Genomic DNA, 23,772 nt, shown 5'->3' on the forward strand with positions numbered 1-23,772 from the left:
AACAAATAAAATGTGAAAAATTATTTCCATGACTAAGTAACATTTTTCAAATTACTTGTGTTTTCACGTCATGAAAAGCAAACTACACAGGGAACATTGTGGATGTTCTTTCTACAAAATAATTGAGATTTTATCTTCACCGTAGACTATAAATGCAATGAAGTTAATGGAAAATAAATTAAACACGTTTTGCTTTCATTACTATTTTTTTCTAGTATTAGATATTTTTTGTTTTAATATTATTTAACAATCAAACCAATCTGGAGAACGTCAGCTCACCGGAGTGTGTTATTTAACCCTCTATACTAATCTGATAAAAACAAATCTCTGTCCTATAATCCCAGTATTAAAATCATGTAATCAACAAATGAAAGCACTCAGTTTATTGAACATGTCTCTCAGCTGGTCAAACGTGCATTCAGAGATGACAACAGAATCCGATTTAATGTAGAAAGTGTATTTTTATTATTTCAAACTTCACCTTACACTCATTAAGGTCTTTACTTCATACCTATCTCACTCCTTTCCTCTCCCTGTCTCCAACTGTGTCTACAAAAACTACATCAAGCATGTCACCGTGTTTTATACATCTTCCTCCAAAGTCTCCTCAATGCTCTGGTGGGTATCATCGTAAAGAACTGAGGGGGTCTATGTGGTTAATGAGATGACGATGGTGGGAATATTAACTGCAGATGGACTCAAGGCAGTGTGAGGATGAGCAAAAAGAGAGAACGAGGGAAACAGGCATAAAGAAAAACTTTGAGGTGTAACCCTCTCCCACAGTCCCGCCCGCCGACCCTTAAAGAACCCCCCCCCCCCCCCCCCCCTTTTCTAAATGGAACCAACAAAACAATCATTGGCTGGTTATTTACATGCACAGTATCCCCACTGCTCCCCCCAATAGACACACTAATACCTGATCCCAAAGCCATCTACATCCAGATTTACCAGTGTCACGTGCACGAGGCATATATTTTCCTGAAGACAAAACACCCTGGCACGGGGTGTTTGACTTCTACAATGACCTGATGATGAGCCGTTTTTGTTTTTTTTTAGTCAACAAATCTCCCGAGACCACCAAAAGCAAAAAGAAAGTGATCCTTCCAACGACCTTTGTATTAAGATCCCATCTGCCAATGTCCATCAGTGAAGTTGGCCACTGTAGTATATTTTGAATTAGTTCCTGATACTAGCCTGCTACTGTAAATACTCACCATAAAAGCAGCTGAAAATAGTCCAAATAAATCTATGTACTCTTGCTGAGGTGAGTTCTGCTAAAAACTACAGTGCCCAGCTGTTGTCGGAAATGATGTGGCTTTTGTTTATTTTATAAACAATATAGAATAAATTGACCTGCAGATGAGTCTCTCACAGAAACTTGGAAATGTGAAAATGGTTGACAGTTTTAATCTTTTCATGAGATTCCTTGTTTTTTTTGTCCGCAATAAAAATGGGGGGGGGGGGGGGGGGACGACTGCCAGCCTCATCATTTATAGGAGTTCACCTTTTCCACTCCACCAGCTCGGCTTTATTACCTCGGCAGGCCTGGACTGTAATGCAAGTAAGCATGAATGTCGACAAGATTGGTTTTAAGAGCGCTGGCGGACAAAAGGGAGATGGCTTTGGGAACGGGAATCATAAGACTGCTCTAGTTTGACATCACCACATTCTAAAACGACAACAGGTACGAGCTGTGCCTCTTTTTATGATGTGACCCCCACCCATAATAACCCCAGACACCATGCACACACACACTCACACAGGAGCTCACAGGCGCACACACACACACACAAGGCCAACCCCCCCAAAGAAAATGACATGGGGACACCGAGTGGTGAGTGTCAGGAGTCCAGGGTGCAACCACAAAGCACCAAGAGTCCCTTGTCCAGTGTTACACACACACACACACACACACACACACACACACACACACACACACACACACACACACACTAGTAGGAGTGTTGAGAGCTGGCAGTTTACTAAACTCTGTCCTCAGCGAGGTGACAGACGTATCCCAGCTCTTGTTGCTCGTCGTTATTCTCTCCTCCCCTGCTTCTCGTGTCTCCTTCACACCGCCGACCTGCTGGTTCTTCCCTGAGCTCTGTACATTCTTATTCAGGGTTGTAGTTGTCGCTCTCAGTCACAATCACACATGCACACACACACGCCTCTCCTTCTGGGTGGGGTTTTAAAGTCCTCAGGTAAACTGCGACACAGAGAGTGAGTGTAATCAGTGCGACTGCCGCCGTCCATCCACAGTGACACCATCAGGGTTTGGCCTGAAGAGGGCGTTACCAACAATTTAACCAGCCCTAGGATGCAGAGAGGAGAGGGTGGAGTTAGAGATCAATGTTACTGTATGTTGATATAACAGCATGGAAGACACACCATCTATTATATGCATGGGATCAGGTTCACTCATCAACACTATTAACAATTTTGTGCTCAGGGAAATAAATAGACAAAGTATTCATAATGGTACAGTGTTAAAAAACTGAGCTCTTTGAATCCCAGGGTGTCAATATAGTTTCAGTATGTGCGCGTTTCAATTCTGTGCCACTTTGAACACATTTTATTACGTAAAAGTAATCAAATCATAAATAATTTTCAATCTTAATTTTCTTAATTGGGCAATCTTCTTTTTGGATTTCTAAAAGTTCCCTAACTTTGACTCACTATTAGGGATATATATTGAATATTGAAGTTTATACAACCCAACAACATGTTCGTGTGCACAATGCAAAGCTCCGTGTTCATAATAATCTTCATTATTTTAGCATCAATCAGGGGTTCAGGGTTAAGAAGAGATGCTTTACCAAAGCAAGGAGGAAAACATCAGCAGCACCTATATCAGGTTTACAATCAAGCCTTTTTCAATTGCGATCAGTTCACCAATAAAGACTTAGTAGTAAAGTAGAGAAGCACTGTTTCACTTACCAAACATCATATCTATACTGTTTATAGTTAAATCTATGTTTTTTTTGCCACCTCTGCTTTTGTGGTTCTGGAGAGAGACTGCCGTCGTCAAGCAGTTAAAACATTGGGTTTGGTGTCTTAAAAGAAATACTTAAATATCTCATTTAGAAAAAGAGTTCTGTCAGAAAGTAGACGAAGTAGCTGTGAAATCACATCCTGGAAGCTGGCACAAGCTCGGGACTAAAATACAGCACATGGAAACCTTCCTGAATTTGACCATTGTGTTTCATGTGTGTCTTGTGACTCTGCCAACTTTCAAATATGATCCTATCAATTCGTTGGTGCATCCCTCAAAGACGACCTTTCAACATAAAAGAGATAAAAGTTGAAAACGCTTTCCATTTGTAACTTACGTGTAAAGAGGCTGCAGCTGCAGATGAGAGGACTTCTGAGGAGGCTGGTAGCCGTAAGAGTCAAACCCACCAATAAAATCGACTTCATGGAGAGAGAAAGAAAAGAGATGACGTTATTCCACTTTTTATTTTACTTAGTGCTGCATTTCAAGACACGTTTCTATTTCAGGAATGAAGCATCGCATTGTATCATGTAATGCGTTCAGTATCCCTTAATAACACCGAAAACCCGATGACATCAGAGACGAAAAGACACAAGACCAACACATCCAACCGATACTTCATCTCTCTTCACTGTTCCATGTCACTGATACGCCGTCTAAATCGTTTGAAATTGGAAGAACAAAGATTTGTGACATCAGCTAACAAAGAGACAGTCTGTGATTGTTTACACAAGTGGAGATATAAACTTCTATGAGGATCATTTCTCTGCAGAGACAACATCTGACACCCTAGCACATTGTTGCACCTCAATGTTTTTGACGTAAGACAAGAAAAAAGTCCCATTCTGATTTAATCTACAACATATTGACGAAAACTGAACTTGTGCAGGCTCGTGTGTTCAAATGAATGCAAACTTGATGAATTTGAACATCTGGTTCAACCGAATGCTACATGTAAGCAACGGTGAGCATGAAACTGTTGTGACTTTAAATTATGTCTCATTCAACATCCACCGTGCAACGTTGTTGAATAGTTTGTTCTGCCTCGGTGAGCAGGTTTACTGCAAGCATTCACAAAACAAACTATGGGAGCCTTAGACAATTCCCGCTATCATGCATGAGCCCCAAAAAAGTGCTGTGAATATGTTTTTATTTTAATATACACAGAAATTGTATAAAATTTGGAAATGTGGCATTTTGCCAACCCCACTTGGCTTCCTGCAGATACAGTATATCAGCGTGTGGCACGATACTTGTCAACCAATGAAAAGAAAGACACTCAATACCATTGCATACTACCACAGTGATCAGCTTTTTTGTCTCCGCCACAAAGAGTATTGACACCTAATACCATTTTCACCCCTTTGGGGCCACCAAGTTCAGACGTGACTGTAATAGCGAGCTATTAAAATATTATAGACGTCACGTGTCACTCCTATCCTGGAAATCAAGTCTACGAGGGCATACTTGCAGCGCACCACTTAATTTCTTCCATTGAGTGAGAGACTAAAACACTCACGGGAGGCTCATCACCAGCACACTCATTCAGACACCCAGATGGCGTACGGAGGCCGACAGACAAGCGCCCGCCAGCAGACAGACGGACACGCTCACGGTGGGAAAATCCCAGCACACGTCTCTAATACTCCCCGCAGATGGAGCGCCCAGATCACTCAGAGGGGAATCCTCTGTCTGCACTGATACCACTCAGCGTGACTCGTGAAGGAAAAAAAACAAACAATGAGATTGCGTCACTCATACCCGAAAGCCTAAAACACTAAAAGTCCTGTCGTCAGCACAACAAGTAAACCTAATCAGCCGAACGAGGCGCGAGAAGACGATCAACAAGCTTTTAGGGAAAAGTGAAAAGCACTCACAGCTGTCCTCGTCGTCCTGGAAGACTTTGCTGACGTAGCAGGCGTAGACGAAGCCAAAGAGCTGTCAGGGAAGAGATGGTCAGAAGTAAGATGACAGCGTTTGAAGGACCTGAGTCACTTCTGGCTCGTTGCACAAAAACAAAAGCCAAAGGTCAGGGGAGTGTTAGATACATACAGCCAAGAGGATCTGGACGGCCGAACTCAACACCTCGATGTACTGGTAGTCAAGAAGACACCCAGATACAGTGATGACATGATGGTCGTCTGGGGCCATGGGAGAGTCTAACACTGGTGTTACCAGACAACCGGGACCATGCTCCATCCACCACGAGCGGTGGAGGGATGTGTTGAATGTCATGAGAAAGTGTCTGTCCTGAAAACACACACACACACACACACGCTCAGTAAATTGTTTAGTCATTTCACAAATTTGAGAGACTGAAACCACAGAATTCTTGGTCATTTCAAAGAGGAGTTTCCAAGAGAATCAGTATTATCGTATAAAATGACGATGGAAACTATGTAAATTAACTAGTATTAGCCTGCATGACTCAATCAATTATACAGGTCAAGAACAACTGATTTAAAACACCTGCAAAACCTATTCATCCACTTATTTTTTTCAATAAAGAAACCCTCATGGAGCCAACATGTCGCGAATTCTGTTGTAGAAGCATTCCAACTCACCTGAGACAGGTTTCCGACCTCCAGGTAGAAACAAATTATGAATGAATTCCATCCTACCCAAAGGACCAGCCATACTGCATACTGCCACACACACGGAGGGATCAGCGTTAACATCAAGAAGACGTGTGTCAAACTGTTGGAAACAACCAAAAGAAGCTGGATATACTCACAAAGATGAGGTATCTGAAGCGAAACTGCACAGTTCCGAACATGCCCAGGATGACGGCCATGATGTGCAGGAAATTAGCCAAAATAGGAGCCCATTGGTAGCCCAAAAAATCGAACACCTGCCTCTGGAGGGCGGCCACCTACAGATACAAGGAAATGGATGCTGGGTTAATCATATGTACAACATGCAGACACACTTTAAAACACAAATAAACATATTCCTATAAAGCATATGCAAATAGGACAACACACAAGTAATAAAGATTCACACACACACACAGTGACAGGGACACACACACACAGAGGTCTGCCGCAGTTGTTTCCATGGTAACTGCCGGGAGCACCAGCCAGTCCAGCGACTGTAAAAGAGGAGCACCCCCAAAAAGCTCCGGCAAACTAATGAGAATCTGTGGGCCAAATCCCCCTGCTGCACAACAACTCATCAGTCCAGCAAACAATGGCCTCGACAAGGAGCTCTCACCCTGCTGCCGTCCATCCCTGCAGCAAAGCTCAGCTCAGGAATAGATGCTCCTGACTCTTATTACACCCTCAGTACATTTTAGAGGGTCGGACTCGAAAGAAGACGACCAACTTTAGCTGGAGAATGGAGGCCAGATGGTGAACAGGGCCTCCTTGTCCTGCTTGTGCTTAACATTCACATGGTTTTTAGCTGCATGGGGCGACCAAGAATCTCCTCACAAGCATGCAGCCCACCCTGACACCAAGGCCCCCTGCCCTGCTCCTTTTCCCTTCAAAGTCATGCATGGCCCTGGCCTGTAATGTGGTATGTCACCCCGAGCAGCTGCAGCTTGGGGCTGTTTTACACTGACTGTATACAAAGAGGCTGGACAGGGGAAAAAAAATGTCTGATTAACAATGTGGTCGTCTGTAGCACAGTGCTGCTGGTCTAACTATATCTCCATGATGAGTGAGCATAGACACACAAACATGCACAGACACTTACTAGCTGCAGTGAGCAGATCACCAGCAGCGTGCATCTCCCCTCGCACTTCCCCATCTTGGAGGGCTCGGGACGCGGCTTGGAGCCGCGGAGGCTCCGGGGGAAGGACGGGTCCCCGGTCAGATCCAGACTGGCTGCCCGTCTCAGATCACACCATTCCCGGCTGAGAAGACCTCCCCAAAGGCCGCCACTGCCGCCTCCTCCTCCTCCTCCTCCAAAGCAACGCCACTCACAGCCGGTGACCCATCGTCGCCTCCGGGTTAGTCGGTAAATACCGGACGAGACTCGGGTGGTGTTTTGGAGAATGATCAGGGGAGGCTGGTGGGGTTGGTCCACTTCACACCGGCCTGCCGCTGTCCGACCACCACCGAATCACCTCGGCCACACCTTCCGAAGAGGGGACACACACACACACACAAAGACACAAAGAGAGACGGAAAGCTGTCATAATCTGTCCCGGGCCACGGCCTGAAATGAGCATCATATGATACCGGATCACACGGGGGGTGGCGGGGAGGAGGAGGAGGAGAAGGAGGAGGAGGAGGGGGACTACGGCTAACGGCTCGCTTCACACGACCCACCACGGACACAAAGCAGCCCGCTGCGACTCACGGTTTTTCAAGGAGCGGAAGAGTCCTCGTCCCCCCCTCCTCCCCTCCGTGAGGCCCCGTTTGTCTGGGATCCGATCCGCCTGGCGGAGGAGTCGAGTTCAGGCGGAGATCCGCTCGCCGGTACCGTAGTCTGGGGCTCCGCTGCTGCTCCGTCTCACGGCCGTCTTTTGTCAACAATCGGAGCCGGGCGAGAGCAGGAGGAGCCGGGGGAGAGAGAGAGAGAGAGAGAGAGAGAGAGAGAGAGAGAGAGAGAGAGAGAGAGGGAGGGGATGGGGGCTCGAGCGACCCCTCGAGGAGGAGCTGCTGCTGCTCGGATCCTGCAGATCTGCGACCGACCGAGCGACGGAGGAGCACAAAGGAGAGAAAAACCGACCAAAGTGTGTTAACGGCCGGCCTCCACCTCCTTCTGACACCACCTTCACCCAGAGGAGGAGGAGGAGGAGGAGAAAGATGGCCTGAAGTCCTCTCTTGTCCCTGCGGTTATTCAGAGCGGAAAAAAACCCACAATTAACAGGCTGGTTTAGTCTGAGCTGCTCACCACCACCACCAGTTCCAGAACCACTGATGGAGGCAGAGATAATAATGATATCGCAGCACCCAGTGCCAATCCTCCAACAAGAAATGTCTCATGTTATTTATGAGGTTTTATCAATGACTCTTCCTCCTCTCCACCTCACCTTTCAGACATGCACACGTTTTCCGATGACCACTTTTTTCAGTAATCTAACGCGTTACTAATTCCAAACCAGTAATCAGATTAAAGTTACTCATCCAAGTCACTGTGCGTTACTATTGTAGTGTCCCGCAGGACGAGTTTCTTGTCTGCAAAGCCGATTTATTATTAAACAGAACCGGGGCCATCTCGCCCTAGCAGTGCGTTCAGGTCACACAAAAGAATCTGAACCAACAAACATAAACACTAAAGCACGTCATTGCAACAAGAACACAACTGCAGAGATGTTACACTGTTTTTGTAATTTTGCTGAGTAAAAAGATATATTGGCAGGAAGCGACGCCCCTTTCCCCAATCAATCAATCAATCAAATACTTTATTTAGGGGGGGAATTAAAAGTAGCATGGAGTCTATATTTTGATCTGACATTAATAACCAGGAATATATCTCTAAGATTGCCTATTTAAAGCATTGTCTTGTTGTTGTTGTTTTTGTAATATTTTATTCTGAATTCTTTTCAGTATAACCACACAGACAAAGATAAGGACAAGATGACACAATGGACTTACAAGAATTTAGAAAAGAATAATATTCAACAGCATTGTTATGTTGTGATGTGTTTAGAGCAGCGTCACAACCCCAACTCCATATTAAGATGACATGTAAAATGTAAATAAAATCGGGAAAAAAAAGACTTTCTGTTTAAATTTATTTGATAAAAAAAAATAAATTCAATCGTTTGTTTACTGGTTTCATACAAGGCATTCCTAAGCATTCAATTACTCTAAAAACATTGCCGAATAAACATGCTGGTTCATTTGAAGACAATACCATTTTATTAACTTCATTAGTTTTCTGTCTTTGCTTTGACAGTGTTTTCTAATGTCTTATGTAAAGAGCTTTAATTAGAGTTGACATGTTATTATCATAAGCGTAGTGACCTGAAATCAAAGCCCCACTTATGCAGTTCATTGTACAACTAGGCTACAGAGAAAAAAAATAAAACTTGAACAGCTACTGTGACGTGCCGGTAATGCAGTGCTAATCATCCTGACCCAATTCAAAAATCTGCCTGCATCAGACAAATGTTTAGCTGAACTTATTTAAAAAAACAAAAAAAACTAAACAAAAAAACTGAGCTTGTGTTGTGCACAATAAATGTGTGTGTGTGTATCCAAAAAGTGTTTGAGGCTGGATATATGACACTTATTGGTTTTGTGATATTGGGGCGATAACTTAGTAAAATAGCATCTTTAATTGTAATTATCAACATGAAAACATTTACCTCCTTTATTATTAAGACTGTTGTTCTGTCTCTTGTGATTTCAGAGTCTGGATAAGAGCTCAATAACCTGTATGATAACCCTATGCAACTAAGCATGGAGCAACTCAACCTTTTAAAAAATAATTAACTTCAAATTTATTTCCCAAAAGGCAGTTGAATCAGATAGAGATTATTAACCTGGGGTCTGTGGATTGTTGTGTGTGTGTGGGGGGGGGGGTGACAGGCCTGTTCTCTGTATGGTTGCAGGAGTTGACGAGTCCGCCAGTGTTTGGCTTCACTATAATAATGGGACAAATTACAAATTTCAGAATTTAACAACGGACGTGTTCACACAGTGACTGCTCCCCAGACCTGGAGTTACATGACTGTTAAAATGCCGTTTAGCCCCCGAGAGAGTCCGACATGGTCAGTAAACTTAACCACATCCTGGTTTAGAAGAGCATATTTCCTGACGCTGGGAACGTCATCACAGGGGACTTGACCTGTGCTGACTTAAAGGCAGTATGTGCCACGAGAGGAACCAACACTCCGGGCAGCAGTGGAGCTCTATGTGTGTGTGTGTGTGTGTGTGGTGTGTGTGTGTGTGTGTGTGTGTGTGTGTGTATGGATGTTTTTTGTGGGCTACAGCTCCACTTTTACCTCCACCCTCCCCTTTAAACTCGTGCACAAACCCGAGGACCTGGAACTGCCGTACTCCGTCGGGACGTGGATCAATGATCAGAATGGGCCACCATACATCTGCAGCCCTGAGCTTTATTTCCTCTCTGGACCTATTTACCTGTTAAATAGGCCCAGAACGTTCCGTTTGAACTCCTCACATCACGCTCACAAAACAGAGCCATCAAAACAAAAACTAACAGCCTCTGAAAGTTTTTATCCAACAGCGATGAAAAGATTACGTGCAGCTTAATATAACCCCATGAAGCGCACATATTGTTTGTCCAGTGAGAGGATTGGGAAATATTTGTGTTTGAGCGGCAGTTGCTTTTTAGGTTTAACAATCTTAAAACTCTATCAATGCCCACTTAAGTTTTATCTACCTCATTACTGACATTTCAAATCTGATCCAACTCAACTCAGGTGAATCAGTCACTAATTGGCCCAGATTGATTTTATTACAATAATACACATCACTTATTAAATAAGTGCAATACGAATACATTTATTATTTTATGTTTTTTTTAATGATGCAAAAAGTTGTGACCCCCCCCCCCCCCCCCCCCCCCAAAAAAAACAAAAAAAAAAACTGGTTCCTCTTCTACCCTGTCTGTTGCATTGGCGGGTTAGTCGATGTCACAAACAACTTGACAAACATGTTTTATAGAACAGAGAAGTTTATTAAAAAGGATTACAGCTGAATAAAAAAAAAAAAAAAAAAACAACTAGTCATTGTGGAGGCTGCTGTGAAATTCAAACACAGATCCTGAGGTTGTGTCTTGACAAGTGGAAGGACATGAAATGATAGTCTTTCCCGCCGTCATAGACCACCCATCAACATCCAAGACCAACGCACACACGCACACACTCTCGCTCCCTCATACACACACGCAGTCATGTATACACAGGCATCCTACTGAATCTCTCCCATGTATAGACGTTTATCGCTGGAGCCAGACAGCACTGTGGAAACAAAGAAAGAGAGTGTTAAACCGGATTTATACACAAGAATGAACCAAGATCCATCAATTTCTGACATTTTGGAAACCCACCAAGTGTAACAGCTCTACTTCACATTCACCACTTATTGTGTCCTCGGAGTAAAAATAACATTTTCTTAATCCGTCACGTTTGCACTTCATTCCCCTCGCGTGTATCACAGACTGTGATCAAACACGGAATCAGGAGTGACTCACCAATGGACTCCTCTGGGTGGAAGGCCACTTCGTTGACGGAGCCTGCGTGGCCCGGCAGCTTGTACAGGATCCTACGAGATGTGGTGTCCCAGATATACACGAATCTACACGAACGGAAACACAACAGCAGTGGCTTGTCAAGTAATGTTCCGTGATGAATGAAACCAAGTCATTTCTGTTTTGTCTTTTTGTAATACTAATTTCCCCCTCTGGTCTAACAAACTGGAGGCATGTTAAAAACTGCGTCTATCTTTCAACTCCCGGCGTTGCGCCGAACTCTGAATAATGCATGATGATACCGGGGGGGGGGGGGGGGGGGGGGGGGGGGGGGGGATGACGGACGATGGGAGGAGCAGCGGGAACTAGAGCGTGAGAGTGACGAGAAACCTGCGGGGCAGACGACCTGGGCTACGATATGGAGGAAACATTCCACAGTTTCAACAACGTTGTCCACGTGTCTGTGTCCCGTTACCTCCATTTAAATACGTCAGCAGCTGTTTGATGCCATGTGGCTGTAATCTCTTTATTTTAGGCAGTGAAATCCATGTATTCATAAAAACAACATTGGGTTGTTCTACATGTGGCAAACAATGATGTAATTACTTCCAGTAGTTTTTGCCATTTTGAATGTAATAAAGCCAACAACGTAACAACTTGCTAATAACCAATGGCGTGTAACAAACATTGAGAGACTGTTGCATGGTATGTATCCTCAATGAATGAGTATGAAGATTATGCCATCCATTATACCTACTTTTAATAAGCAAACTACACAAAACCTGAAATATTGGATGCATTTCTTTACATTTTGAACAAAAAAACCCCCCACAACTTAATGTTATTAAATTATTCATAAAATATCAAAATGACTCAAATATCCTATTAAACTACAGGCAAGTTATTACATTATTGGCTTAAATTAACTTAAGTCAAAATTGCAGTTTTTGGGGCCATTATTGGCTGCTACAAGGTGTTACTGAGCAAATGTGTTTATGAAAAGATGAAATGTATTAACAGCACATGGAGTCAAACAGCTGTTGTTACCACAGCGTTTCCTTTCAGATATGACATGTAAAAGTTTGGCTTGTCTTATAGCCGGACTGATACACTATTTAATGTAAAGGGTTCAGCGGTTGCTATTGAGAGTGTGGGTGGGTAGTCCGTTAATGGACGACACAAAGATTAATTAATCGCATTAGTGAGGCCAAACGTTCATGAGAACTGCAACAACAATCGGGCAACAAATTACACGAGTCTGCTGCAAAATCCTTGAGCATTGAAAGGCCACTGTGATCCCTCCAGTGGACAGGAAACCGGGTTAAACTTCTCTTCATTGTGTAATATTAAAAGTTTCCCCATCTGATATCTCCAGATGTCAAATAGAGCCGGAGTAAGTGAACGAGGGATCTTTATGTAAGCAGACATGAATTGATGGATCAAGCCTTTCTAGAAAAACTACTGAGGCTAGAATCTCGCCAACGTCGATAATGAAGCAGGCTTTGTCTTTCGTGTGTGTGTGTGTGCGTGTGTCTCACCTGTCTGCTGAGCCTGCAGCTATCTTACTGCCGTCAGTGGACCAGGAGCACCTCAGCAAATTCTGAAAATGAAAAAATGTTTAAGGAACTGCATGTGCAACAAGGTACAGACAGTCTCTCTACGAGCCATTGTTATAACAACATGAAGGATGACTTTATTTCACGACTATAGGTTGCCATTCCATTCGGACCGCTTTAGGAGTTATAATATTTTGGCTGATGGTTGTTTATACAGTCTATGTTGTATCAAAGAAACATGACAGGTTGAAAGTATTGAGTGTCTTTAGCTGAAAAGAAGTTGGTTTCTTTACTGAAAGATAAAACTACTCTGCTATTAGCGATTGTTTTTTTTTTTTGTTTTTTTAAGTACAGTACATAAACTCCTGAGCACGTTTTCACGTTACCTTCTCAAAGTTGTGAACATTGCCCTGGAAAATCTTCACACACCTCTCCTTGGGCGCGAACGGTCGAACGTCCCAAATACGCACTGAGACACAAAGAGGAGTCAGAAGAAGCAGAGAGAACGCGTCGCCACGAGGCGAACACGAGCCAATTCTTATTCTACCTGTGTTGTCCATGGAGTTTGAGAGGAGGTACGATCCCTCGGAGCTCAGGCTGAGCCCAGTCACCGAGTCGCCGTGGCCGTGCATGTTGTAGATCAGCTTATTCTGCCTCAAGTCCCACACCTGTGCAACACAAACAACAGCTTTGCTTTTTTTGTGTGTTTTTAAACACACACACACCTACTGAGACCTATATGAAGGGAGCACATGTGTCGCTTGAGCCAATATGTTAATGTGTGATGTGCAATTGTAACCAGGGGCCAGAAAGAACTGCTGTCATGACTTTGGCTGGAGATTAGGAGGACAAAACCAGATGTTGTTTGAGCACACGGAAAGCAATACAGCTCCAGAACCACAGGGGAGTCTATGGAAGAGTTTGCATAAGCAAGTCGCCTCGAAGCAAAACAACGTTTTATACGACACCAGAAGGGATGTTTCACTTCACCTGGGCATGCATAGAAAAAGTTTAAAAACTGGACTGTAGGAGAAGTTCTCTCTGTTTCAAACAATAACAGCTGCCTGCAATCCTAGACTGGATAAAGAGTGATTTAAAAACAAACAAACAAAGAGTCCTCACTCACTGAAAAACCCATTTTACAACATCCAGGACTCCCACTCTAATTTCTAAAGCAGGTGAGCTCACTAAGTGGGAAACTGGAGCATAATGGGTGTAGAAGGAATGTCCCACTTTCTTTTATACTCTTAGTGTAGAACGTAAACGCAGTCACCCCTTGGAGGCTCACAAAAATTAGCTAATGAAAGTTACTATCATTTGTCATTACTTTAACGACAACCAGCTACTTTGTTGATATTGGCGTTGCTTTTTCATTAAAAGTAATAGATTACTGGTTGGTGCCCCTTTGGATTTCTGTTGAGTTTGTAAGATTTGCAGGTTAAAAGTGTTTTAGGTTGATCTGTGATATATATTTTATTATTTTGCCACTCGAGCTCCACGATGTACTCCCCCCATAATTTTGAGAACCTTTAGGTCATCACAGCCCTTTTTTTTTTTTTTTTTTTTTAAATCGTCTGTTTTGATGATTATTCTGAGAAGGGGACATAAAATTGGAGGTCAGTACCTTGATGTCATTGTCGATGCCTCCAGACAGGATCTGATCACTGGTGTCATTGAAGGTCACGGCCAGAACCTGATAGGTATTCTGGAAGGTGTGGATCGCACCTTTCTTACGGACGTCCCACAGCTAACACGCAGGAAAAACACACGCAAGACAGAAAAAAAACTTAACAGAAGTGAAATCGCAGCATGATCGCAATAATATAGAATTTGATTTTTGATTTATTTCTTTTTAAAATTGTGGAAAATGAAAACAACCGGCTGGGACTCTCACCTTGACCGTACCGTCGTCGCTGCCGGTACAGACGAGCTGGGGGCCTCTGCGGGCCGGGTAGCAGGTATTCACGAAGGAGGTGTGGCCCTTCAGGCGCTTCACCCTCTCGCCGGTTTCACTGTCCCACACTCCGACAGTCTTGTCTGTGCTCGCCGAGAACAACACGCTGGGGAAAAAGTAAGATGTCGTAATATCAGCTGAAAGATTTTTGAAATGATCCGCCTAAACAATTTTGAATGGAGCACACTCGCAGGATTTTGTTCGCAATATGTTGAAATCAACATGGTTTAAAAACATTTCTTTACTAGAGTAATCTATCGTTAAGTGTTCTTTAAACCCACAGACTATTTGCCAATTCAGAACTTCAGATCGTTTCCTTGTGTGACCTCGAGCCTTCACCTCCCTGGGATCTGTGCTTACCTGCCATCTGTGTTGTAGTGCAGCTCCATCACCGCTCCACTGTGACCCTTCAGAGTGGCGTAATTCTCACAATCTCCATACACGTTCCACATCACTGCAGCGAGGAAACACAGAGCCCTACAAGTTATTTACTGCCACCCGGAAGTATAACTACTTGTCGTCAAACATGTCTTGACGGTAGATTTGTGGTCGGGCTGCAGAGCCTCTGTTGTAAGTGAGCTATAACTTACATATGAGCCTGTCAAATCCTGAAGAAGCCAGTGTGGCACCGTTGGGGTGGAACTTGCAGCAGTACACTTCACCCTCGTGGCCAGACATCAGCATGATGGGAGCCTGCAGGCTGGAGCTCCGGGGTGGACCCTGCAGGAGACGCAACACATCAGGAGTCAGCACCACACACTCACGCACAAAAATCCTACAATACCATTTCTGAACTGTGGGAGGAAGTCGGCGCAGCCAGAGAAAACAGATGCACGCACAGGGAGAACAAGTATTCCACACAGAAAGGCCTGGTTGATATCTGAACCGATAAATTGAATTAATGCTGTGGGATGTTATTTCCATGAAGGTAATCACAGCAGCAAAGAAGATTGTTGGCTGCTTTCTTCTCTCCCTGATGCATATTAACACCCCCTGATGCCCCAGCAGAGGATTTAACATGATCAAGGACAGCTCACATGCTGGTTTCTACATGTCTGACCTATTGACCCCCGGCAGGCCTTACAGGTGCATCAAAACACTCAGAAACAGTTTCTATGGCAGAACCATGTACTGTGGAGCAACCTAATGCATGTTGCACAATTCTTTTGATATTGGAATATTTATGTATGTTACACTTGTATATTGTACAAAGATAATACAGGCTGTTCTATTCTTCTTCAGCCTGTGTAGAAACATGACGCAAACTGCAGATGGAAAGCGTCACTCTGCTAACCACTACACTTGGTACAGTCCCATTTAAAAGGGCACAGAGAGTACATGAAGTTAATAGCAGTGTATTTTATCTATGATGAATTGCAGTTTCTCTCCAGGTCAGTCTCTACTTTCCGTACCGAGGCCACGAGTTGCTGCGACTGAGCTGCTGCCACCAGTTCCGTCCGCGGCCGCTTCACGGCGGCGGGAACCACCGCCATGTCCGCCACCCTCTTCTTCGGTTCAATCATTCCGGGTTCGCGTACAAAAAGATTTAAACACTTGTAACCTTGACGTTAAAATACGCTAAAACCAATGGAACCCTTTCATAGGAAACGTAGAGCGGAGTCACACGGACAAAGAGGCAGCCGAAGTGCTTCCGTTAACTACGAGGCCTGTGATAGGCGGAAGTTTGTATCGGCCGCGCTGATTGGCTGCTTCGCGAGTGACTTGAACCGGAAGAAGAAAGATGTACTCTGCTACATCGTGAGGTAAAAACAATTTATGTTTTCTTCTACGTTAATGCTTTAAAATCCTTTACTTCGCTTATAGAGTGCAATCTTGTTATCAGCATGGATTACTCGTACTGTTTATTCTGACATTCACCGGTTTGATTGATATATGGCAGCTTTCTAACCAATATTAGCCTGAATGCTGCGTCTCTGCAGTTAGAAAGTGAGGCCACTTCTCTGCAGGATTTTATCAATATAAACATTTCAGCACTGATTTCTTCTCCTCTGAATGTTATGTATCAATAATATCCCCACCCAGTTAGCTTCACGGGGACGTTCAAATATGCCACGTGTTAGCAGCATTGGGTAGATTAAGAGGTTTTATCTTACAACTCAAACCTTTGGAAAATAAATATGGTTTAACTTCACCGCAGAGGTTTCTACGCACTTACATTTAAAAAAAGATCACAAAAAGGATGCTTGTTTTGAGCTTTTGGATCTGTCAGCTATAGATAGAGCTTCTGTAACATGTTTACATCTAATTTAAAAAATATATATAACATCTAAAAAAACAAGATTATGAAACGTATTGATGTGTCGTAAATTATAAATGGAAGAATATTAACAATCGAATTGTGTAGCAGAATTTAGTTTGTAGAATATATGTGAAATAAATCCACTGATAAAAAACTTACTACTCCCATAAAGGTTTTAGAAGATTGCAATTTTTTCGGAAATATGCCGTATTGATTCAATAACTTTCCAAACCTTTTTTTTTTCCAACACCTCAGACCCTCAGTTGGATAAAGTGTTACAGAAAATAGATGGTTGAATACACACGTTTTCCTATGAAAACAAATGTGACACAAGTCATTTTAGAAATGTTGGTTCCTACCTTTGTAGCTTTAGTATCAGACCTCAAATTGATTTCAATTCATCCATTCATATCAATAAAGGTTTGAATTGTGTTGTTGTTGTTTTTTTAAGTTTTAGTACAAATGTTTTAATCCTTTTTCATTTTTTTTCAAACAGTACGTAGAAAATCATTTATCATACTTGTTCATGTCGTTTATGCTGTTAAAATGCACTTTAAACGAAGACTTAAATAGATGCTGAAGCTGTGTGCATTTTGAATGTTTTATTTTGGGATGGTTGAAAAACAAAACAAAATCTAAACATTTTAACATGCATAGATTCTGTTTCCCAATGTTCCAATTATCGATCTGTGTTTCGTCATCATTTTTGTAGATCGACTCATTGATACCAGCGATCACTTGTTGGTGCGATGTCTGACCGAGACGGGCCGGCCTCAGAGCCAGCTGGACTGGACGGCCTGCCGCCACTCTACAGCATTTTCAAAGGGGAGGTGGTTTCTGTGCAAACCTACGGAGCCTTTGTCCGACTGCCCGGATACAAGAAGCAAGGTGAGAAAAAAGTGGAGTACCTGCAAACATTTTTAATGATTGAATTTAGAATACCACAGCCACACGAGTAAATGAATCCAATTAATCTCAATTATGCAGAGCATCGAGGAATCAATATCATTTATTTAACCATTTAAAAACCAATTGAGCTTAAAGACTTTTTTTTTTCCATGAGTGACCAGGCCTGTGCAGCATAAAAAAAAATAAAAAAAATCCTAAATCTGACGATCAGATAGTGCATGTGTTACGAAACTGCAATACACCAAAACTACACTGAAAGACATTCATGCTTGACTGTAAGAACATGTTTTTATGATTTGTTGTTTTGGGACTGAAGAGGTACATTTTAATTTTTCTTAAATAAATAAATGGACTTCAATGCCCTTTGCCCTCACGGTACAAAATGTTTGAAGGGTGATGCAACTGAAAAATTATATCAAAACACATTTTATGTGATTTCATAATAAGTTATTGTAGACATTATTTGTTTCCAGTGGAGAACATTGTTAGATAAAAATGTAGGAATGGGATGGTTGGATTTTCTCATATCTTTAGTCCCACCAGGGTTGATGATGAATGACGTAGCAGTGGCATGACTGCCCTTGACCTACATGTTCACTTAAATATCAGGTAATCATTTTCACCACCGGAGGGCGAACTCAACAAACTTTACCGGAGTAAGTTGAGAACCAGTTTCCTATAATAAGTATTCCAGATTGAAATATTTCAACTTATTTAAGTCAGAACCTATTTCAAAGTGGGAGTAAGTTAAAGTAGTTCAGCGGGCTGTAAAGAGAAAGCGTGCTTTTAATTAATGTAAACAACTGAAGCAGAGATTCTTGTTCTTAAAAAGATTCTTTTAAAGGGGACATATCATGCTAAATCCACTTTTTTAGCCCTTAAATGCATTTTGTTGTATATTTAGAGTGTTTAGAAGTACAGAAAAGTTCAAAGTAGTCTCTTCAGGTGCTCCGTTGATATCTTTATATTCTGTTTTGGTCATATTTTGCGATCGGTTTCGATTTTTCTATTCTCTATTACGTTTTTTGAACAATGACGTCACAGTATTCTCAGCGGAACTGCCAAATTAGGACATCGACATTTCGAGCAATCCGCCATTTTTGTTTCTCGCTGCGATTTTGTAGTCCAACCGAAGTTACGAGAGGATAAGTGGAAATGTTCGGTTGTTGGATGTAGTAACCCACAAGCTTCGTTACACCGTCTCCCAGCATCAGAACCTTTTCGAAGTGCCTGGTTGAGTTTTATTTTTCACAGAAATGTACCCACATCTGTGGGTAAGGTCATTTTTGTGTGCGCGAATCACTTTAAGGACGACTGCTTCAGCAACCTCCGCCAGTATAAAGAAGGATTTGCCGAAAGACTTCGTCTGATTGAGCGGTCAGTTCCTTCTATCTATGGAGACGACGAACAGAGCACTTCGGTAAGCTGTATATAACGCTAAAAAGTGTGATGATAAGACGTCCCTGTCATTGTTTTGTTAGCATTAGCAGTTGCACCGTCTTCATATGTTAGCGCTGTGTGCTCGTTTTAGATTATAATGTAACTTCTGTGTTAAATAGTCGTTGTAATACAGGCAGTATTGTAGTAGTGGGCATGGATGGAGAAGTTAGTGTAAATATAGTAACACACCATTGCGTTACATCCATATGAAGACGTTGTTCTGTAGGTGCATCATCGTCATTTTCATCTCGCTCCGCCGGGTCCGACTCTGGCTCCAACATGTATGGCTGGATGGACAAATCTTCCGTTGTTGACATTTTGTTAATAATGTGTGAATATAAAGTTTCTGCGCCGCTAGATAATTGTATCTGTTCTATCAAACTACAAAGATGGCCGAACAGGGTGACGTTGAACCGAGTGTCACCTCTGCAACCTGGAGAGGAGGAGGGGTATGAAGTGTGTCATTTGCATTTGAAGAGACCGCCCCAAAACGAGTTGCTCTCAGAAGCGCATCAGAAAAGGGGTTGAAAAGGGGCCTGTGGAGCTATAATAATGAGGAATTCAGACCCAAGCATTGCAGTTTCGCGTTGTATAGACCACAACTGTATGATTTATATGTAAAAAGGAAGGATTTAAAAGCATGATATGTCTCCTTTAAGTGAAAAAGAGAAACTTGGCTGCCCAGCACAAGCAAAACAAAGATGCGTGATGATATTTTTATTAATATGTTCTCTCCATTACATGACCCAGGTCTGGTACATGTGAGTGAGATGTCAGCGACTCGGGTTGAGAGTGCGGCAGAGATAGTGGATATGGGGGAGCAGGTGTGGATTAAAGTCATTGGCAGAGAGGTAATAGCACACACACACACACACACACACACACACACACACACACACACACACACACACACACACACACACACACACAATGCCAGAGTGGGATGATTACACCGGTCTTCCGCTCCTCAGATTCAGGGTGACAAGGTGAAGCTGTCCTTCTCAATGAAAGCTGTCAATCAGGGGACGGGCCGGGACATGGACCCAAACAACGTCATGGCGGAGTAAGCGTCCTATGATTGTTTTTTTAGGGTTGCGTACGTGTACCTGTGGAGGTGTGTATCATTATCACCCGTGTGTTTGTGTGTGTATTTGCAGGCAGGATGCGAGGCGACGCAAGCAGTTCAGAGACCACACTGGCAACAGGATCACGCTGGAGGCCGTACTCAACACAACATGCAAAAAGTGCGGCTGCAAGGGTACGACAACAACAGGGCTTATGGCGTCTAGTCAAAAAAAAAAAGATTTTATTGTTTGATTGGCTTGAAATTGCTTGAATTTATGCAGCGGCTTTTGAAAAATAGATGATTGTTCTTCACAGGGCATTTTACAAAGGACTGTTTCTCCGCTCCGGGCTTGCAATACGCTCTTTTGCCTGAAGAGGAGGACGAAGAGCCGCAGCAGCAGCAGCAGCAGCAGCAGCCGCAACAACAGCAGCAGCCGCAACAACAGCAGCAGCAGACCTCCACTGTCACGCCACAGCAAGACTTGGACAAAAAGAAGAAAAAGAAGGTGAAGATGTGACTGACTTGACAGCTCCTACGTCCAATACTGTGATACCTTTTGATGTCTTAGCTTCTCTTGGCAGAATCATTTCATGCAGCAAGTGTCTGTAGGATTGGACATGAGAGGAACCTCACAAGAACTCTCCAAAGTGGAAAATAATGAGGTCACGTTTGAAGTATTGAAACTGCTCTCGGCTACATTTGTTATTCTTGACCTGCAGGAAAAGAAAATGAAGAAGAAGAAGAAGCGGGAGAGGAAGGGGTCGGAGAGCGACAGCAGCAGCAGCAATGAGTGCAAATCCAAGAAGCGGCGCCATGACCACAGTCGCGACAGAGAGGACAAGAAGAAGAAAAAGCACAAAAAGCACAAACCACACAAACACAGCTGAGACGCGCCGATTCACAGTCGCACACACTGAAGCTATCAGACGGACGGCGGGGAGGAAGTGGTTAGCAACAGAGTGGCAAACTTCCAGCTGTGTAACTTTAAAAAAAAAAAAAAAAAAAAAAAAACATCTTCACCAACTGCTTATTATAGAGACCCTCATTCATTTAAGTTCAGGAACATTTGGCTTAATCTGCCACCATGTTATTGGAAGCGATTCCTGCCGAGCTTTGAAACTCACGTTACAACCCTCCACTTGTCCTGCAGTAACCTCCAGCTCCCCCAGTGGAGGCAGCCGTCTACACACCACATGTAACCCAAGAGGTGTAATGAATATGGCAACAAGTGAAGTGTCCCTTCCTTTTCAAACCCGCATATTGTCCGATGCTCTCCAGTGTCTCTGGGAAACCCATTAAAGCGCACAAGGAGGTGGAATCCATACATATATGCACACAGGAAGTAGTACAGATGCAAACAGGAAGTGTAATGCGGCACAAGCGAGTGCAACAGGAACCTCAGAATGTGTCCATCTCCTGAGGTCGTCCGGCACTCACTGAGCGTTTGCGTGTAAATTGCCATTGTGTGTAATCAGCCCTTTTCCTGCATGCCGAGTGGAAACTCCATTAAAGCTGTTTTTTTTTTAATTTTATTTGTGAAGGTAACCAAATGCCTCCCGATGTCTTTGTTCAAGGACCTTGACCCGAGAAGGACGCTGTTACAGAGACACACAAACACACACCTGACATACTCCGGTCGGGTCTGCTCCGCCCCGGGGTCACTTTAGTTTAATGTTTTTTAGTGAAGCAGGCAGGACTGAGGTATTTACACCACACAGATTCTTAAAAGTCGTCCTTTCAGGTCAAAGCAGCACTTCTGTTCAACTTCTGCATATATGCTCTTTGCATGACTCACCCTGAGGAACCATTGCTCAAGATCATTTTAAACATTAAATAAAGACAAGATTACCGACGGCTTTGTCCTGATAGTTGTCATTTACCCGTGATATGGTACGATTTCAACGTGTCATTCATAACAACACCTCCTGGTGCGAAATACTGTGAAGCGTTTAAAAACCTGCCACAGGGCTTTTCTTTAAGCTAAACTTAAAAATTGGTTGCTTTTCTAAGGTAGATGATTTATGCAGGCTCCAACCTGTATGTTTTCACAAGCGCACCACCAAGTCAGGGGGTTTAGGTTAATACTGCTTCACAAGCAATAAGGCAGCTGACTTTTCCAGCTTTATCACTGATCTCTTGGTTCGAATCTTTGTTATGCTTATGTAGTAAATGCCTTTCCTCCAGCTGCTCTAGTTTCCTCCCGTAGAGCAAAGTCATGCATGTGAGGTTAATCGATGACTTTATTTGTCTCTGTGTGTGTGTGTGTGTGCGCGACTGTCTGTCTCTGTGTTTGCCCTGTGATGACCCTGGAGTAGATAAAGCAGCATTGAAAATGAATGCAAGGATGTCGTGTCCACTACTTTTCCGTGAACACCCCCCCCTCAGTGACGAAATAGCAGAACACAGATTTCTCGTCACTTCTTTGGCCGCGTTAAAGCTTCCACTGTGAAAGTTTTCACAAAGTCCTTATACTGGTCTTTTAAGCACATGTGAGCAACACGGTGGATTTTTACTGACGTATTACAGGCTATGTCACTCGGGGTCTCACTGTTGTGTTCGGTCCTTGTTGGCAAAATGAAAATTAAGAAATAGCAGTTACATTAATTGGAAAAATAACTATAAATGTCTTCTTTGTCGTTAAGACTCTTTGCAAGGTCGTTTAAATTCATCACAAATCAAATTAGACAATCAGAACAACTGATTTTGATGTTTTTCTTGATTTTTCTCTGCATCTCAGCATTTTCTACAAGCTGTTAAGACTGTTAATGTGCTATTCAAGCTTTTTTTATTTATCTTTTTTTAGCGATACTAGGATAAGCTTGATTTAGTTGAACTTCTCTTTTAAAGCATTGACTTTCACAGTCAGAAATAAACCACTTTCTACATACCACTCTTGTCAAACATCCCTCATGACAATATTATGAGTTCAACTTGAGTCGCCCCCGATACATAAGAAGTAATCATCACAGTCCTTATCTATATAGCTCGACCTCCTTGGAAATAGAGGATATTGACACACAGTGGTGGAGAACTGACTGCACTCTTGTCCTATAATTACCACATCTCTGGCTGGGCCTCGTTTGTCATTTCTCACACATCCCACACAAAGAGGCCGGCTCTCATCGATGAGTACGTTTAATTCACGTACACTTTGTCTCCTCTTCTTGCTGTTCTGGCTCAGTGAGGGGTTTGCGTGAGGTGGTCCGACTCCTCCCACGCCCTTTCACCCCGTTCACCCTGACTCTCTTTGGCAGAGTGTCGCCAACACATGACACCAGTCTACTGAGCGAATGATTCAAATTTAGAAAGCACACGCACGTACCTAATTCACAAGTAGAAGGCATTAATCACACGCCGAGTACAAGCTTCAACAAAACTTTCAGCCTCGCCAGGGCAAAGGTATACACTTGGACACACAGAGCAGCAGGAGCTGTTGAGGAGCTATAATTAACCTCCCTGTCAGTCCCTGTAAAGCCACTC

The 23,772-nt window shown here is 43.1% G+C and overlaps 3 protein-coding genes across 4 annotated transcripts; 1 reads left to right on the plus strand and 2 right to left on the minus strand.

The window, feature by feature from the left end:
• Positions 1 to 444: 444 nt before the first annotated feature.
• On the minus strand, positions 445 to 7,563 carry nkain1 (sodium/potassium transporting ATPase interacting 1; the record flags this gene model as incomplete). 2 transcript variants are annotated; one of them, XM_080484183.1, is made up of 8 exons in its annotated part: positions 7,301 to 7,563; positions 6,692 to 7,075; positions 5,730 to 5,867; positions 5,560 to 5,640; positions 5,048 to 5,245; positions 4,873 to 4,933; positions 3,333 to 3,414; positions 445 to 2,315 (listed from the first exon to the last, which is right to left on the minus strand). In XM_080484183.1, the coding sequence occupies exons 2-8, from the start codon at positions 6,743 to 6,745 to the stop codon at positions 2,306 to 2,308; spliced, it is 624 nt and encodes a 207-aa protein (XP_080340309.1). In that variant the 5' UTR covers positions 6,746 to 7,075; positions 7,301 to 7,563. The 2 variants fall into 2 exon arrangements, with proteins under 2 accessions (XP_080340309.1, XP_080340310.1); XM_080484184.1 differs by lacking the exon at positions 445 to 2,315 and having other exon boundaries at positions 3,329 to 3,414; positions 7,301 to 7,471.
• A 3,014-nt stretch (positions 7,564 to 10,577) lies between these two features.
• On the minus strand, positions 10,578 to 16,279 carry snrnp40 (small nuclear ribonucleoprotein 40 (U5)). The gene is made up of 10 exons (XM_080485758.1): positions 16,030 to 16,279; positions 15,208 to 15,337; positions 14,978 to 15,071; positions 14,558 to 14,723; positions 14,288 to 14,410; positions 13,211 to 13,331; positions 13,050 to 13,132; positions 12,646 to 12,707; positions 11,111 to 11,214; positions 10,578 to 10,877 (listed from the first exon to the last, which is right to left on the minus strand). Exons 1-10 carry the CDS (start codon positions 16,138 to 16,140, stop codon positions 10,828 to 10,830), a joined length of 1,044 nt encoding a protein of 347 aa, XP_080341884.1. The 5' UTR covers positions 16,141 to 16,279; the 3' UTR covers positions 10,578 to 10,827.
• A 53-nt stretch (positions 16,280 to 16,332) lies between these two features.
• On the plus strand, positions 16,333 to 21,329 carry zcchc17 (zinc finger, CCHC domain containing 17). The gene is made up of 7 exons (XM_080484548.1): positions 16,333 to 16,380; positions 17,590 to 17,765; positions 19,977 to 20,077; positions 20,198 to 20,289; positions 20,384 to 20,484; positions 20,607 to 20,797; positions 21,012 to 21,329. The coding sequence occupies exons 2-7, from the start codon at positions 17,627 to 17,629 to the stop codon at positions 21,177 to 21,179; spliced, it is 792 nt and encodes a 263-aa protein (XP_080340674.1). The 5' UTR covers positions 16,333 to 16,380; positions 17,590 to 17,626; the 3' UTR covers positions 21,180 to 21,329.
• Positions 21,330 to 23,772: the final 2,443 nt, after the last annotated feature.

This window comes from Lipophrys pholis, assembly GCF_963383615.2.
Source record: "Lipophrys pholis genome assembly, chromosome: 17".
NCBI lineage: Eukaryota > Metazoa > Chordata > Actinopteri > Blenniiformes > Blenniidae > Lipophrys > Lipophrys pholis.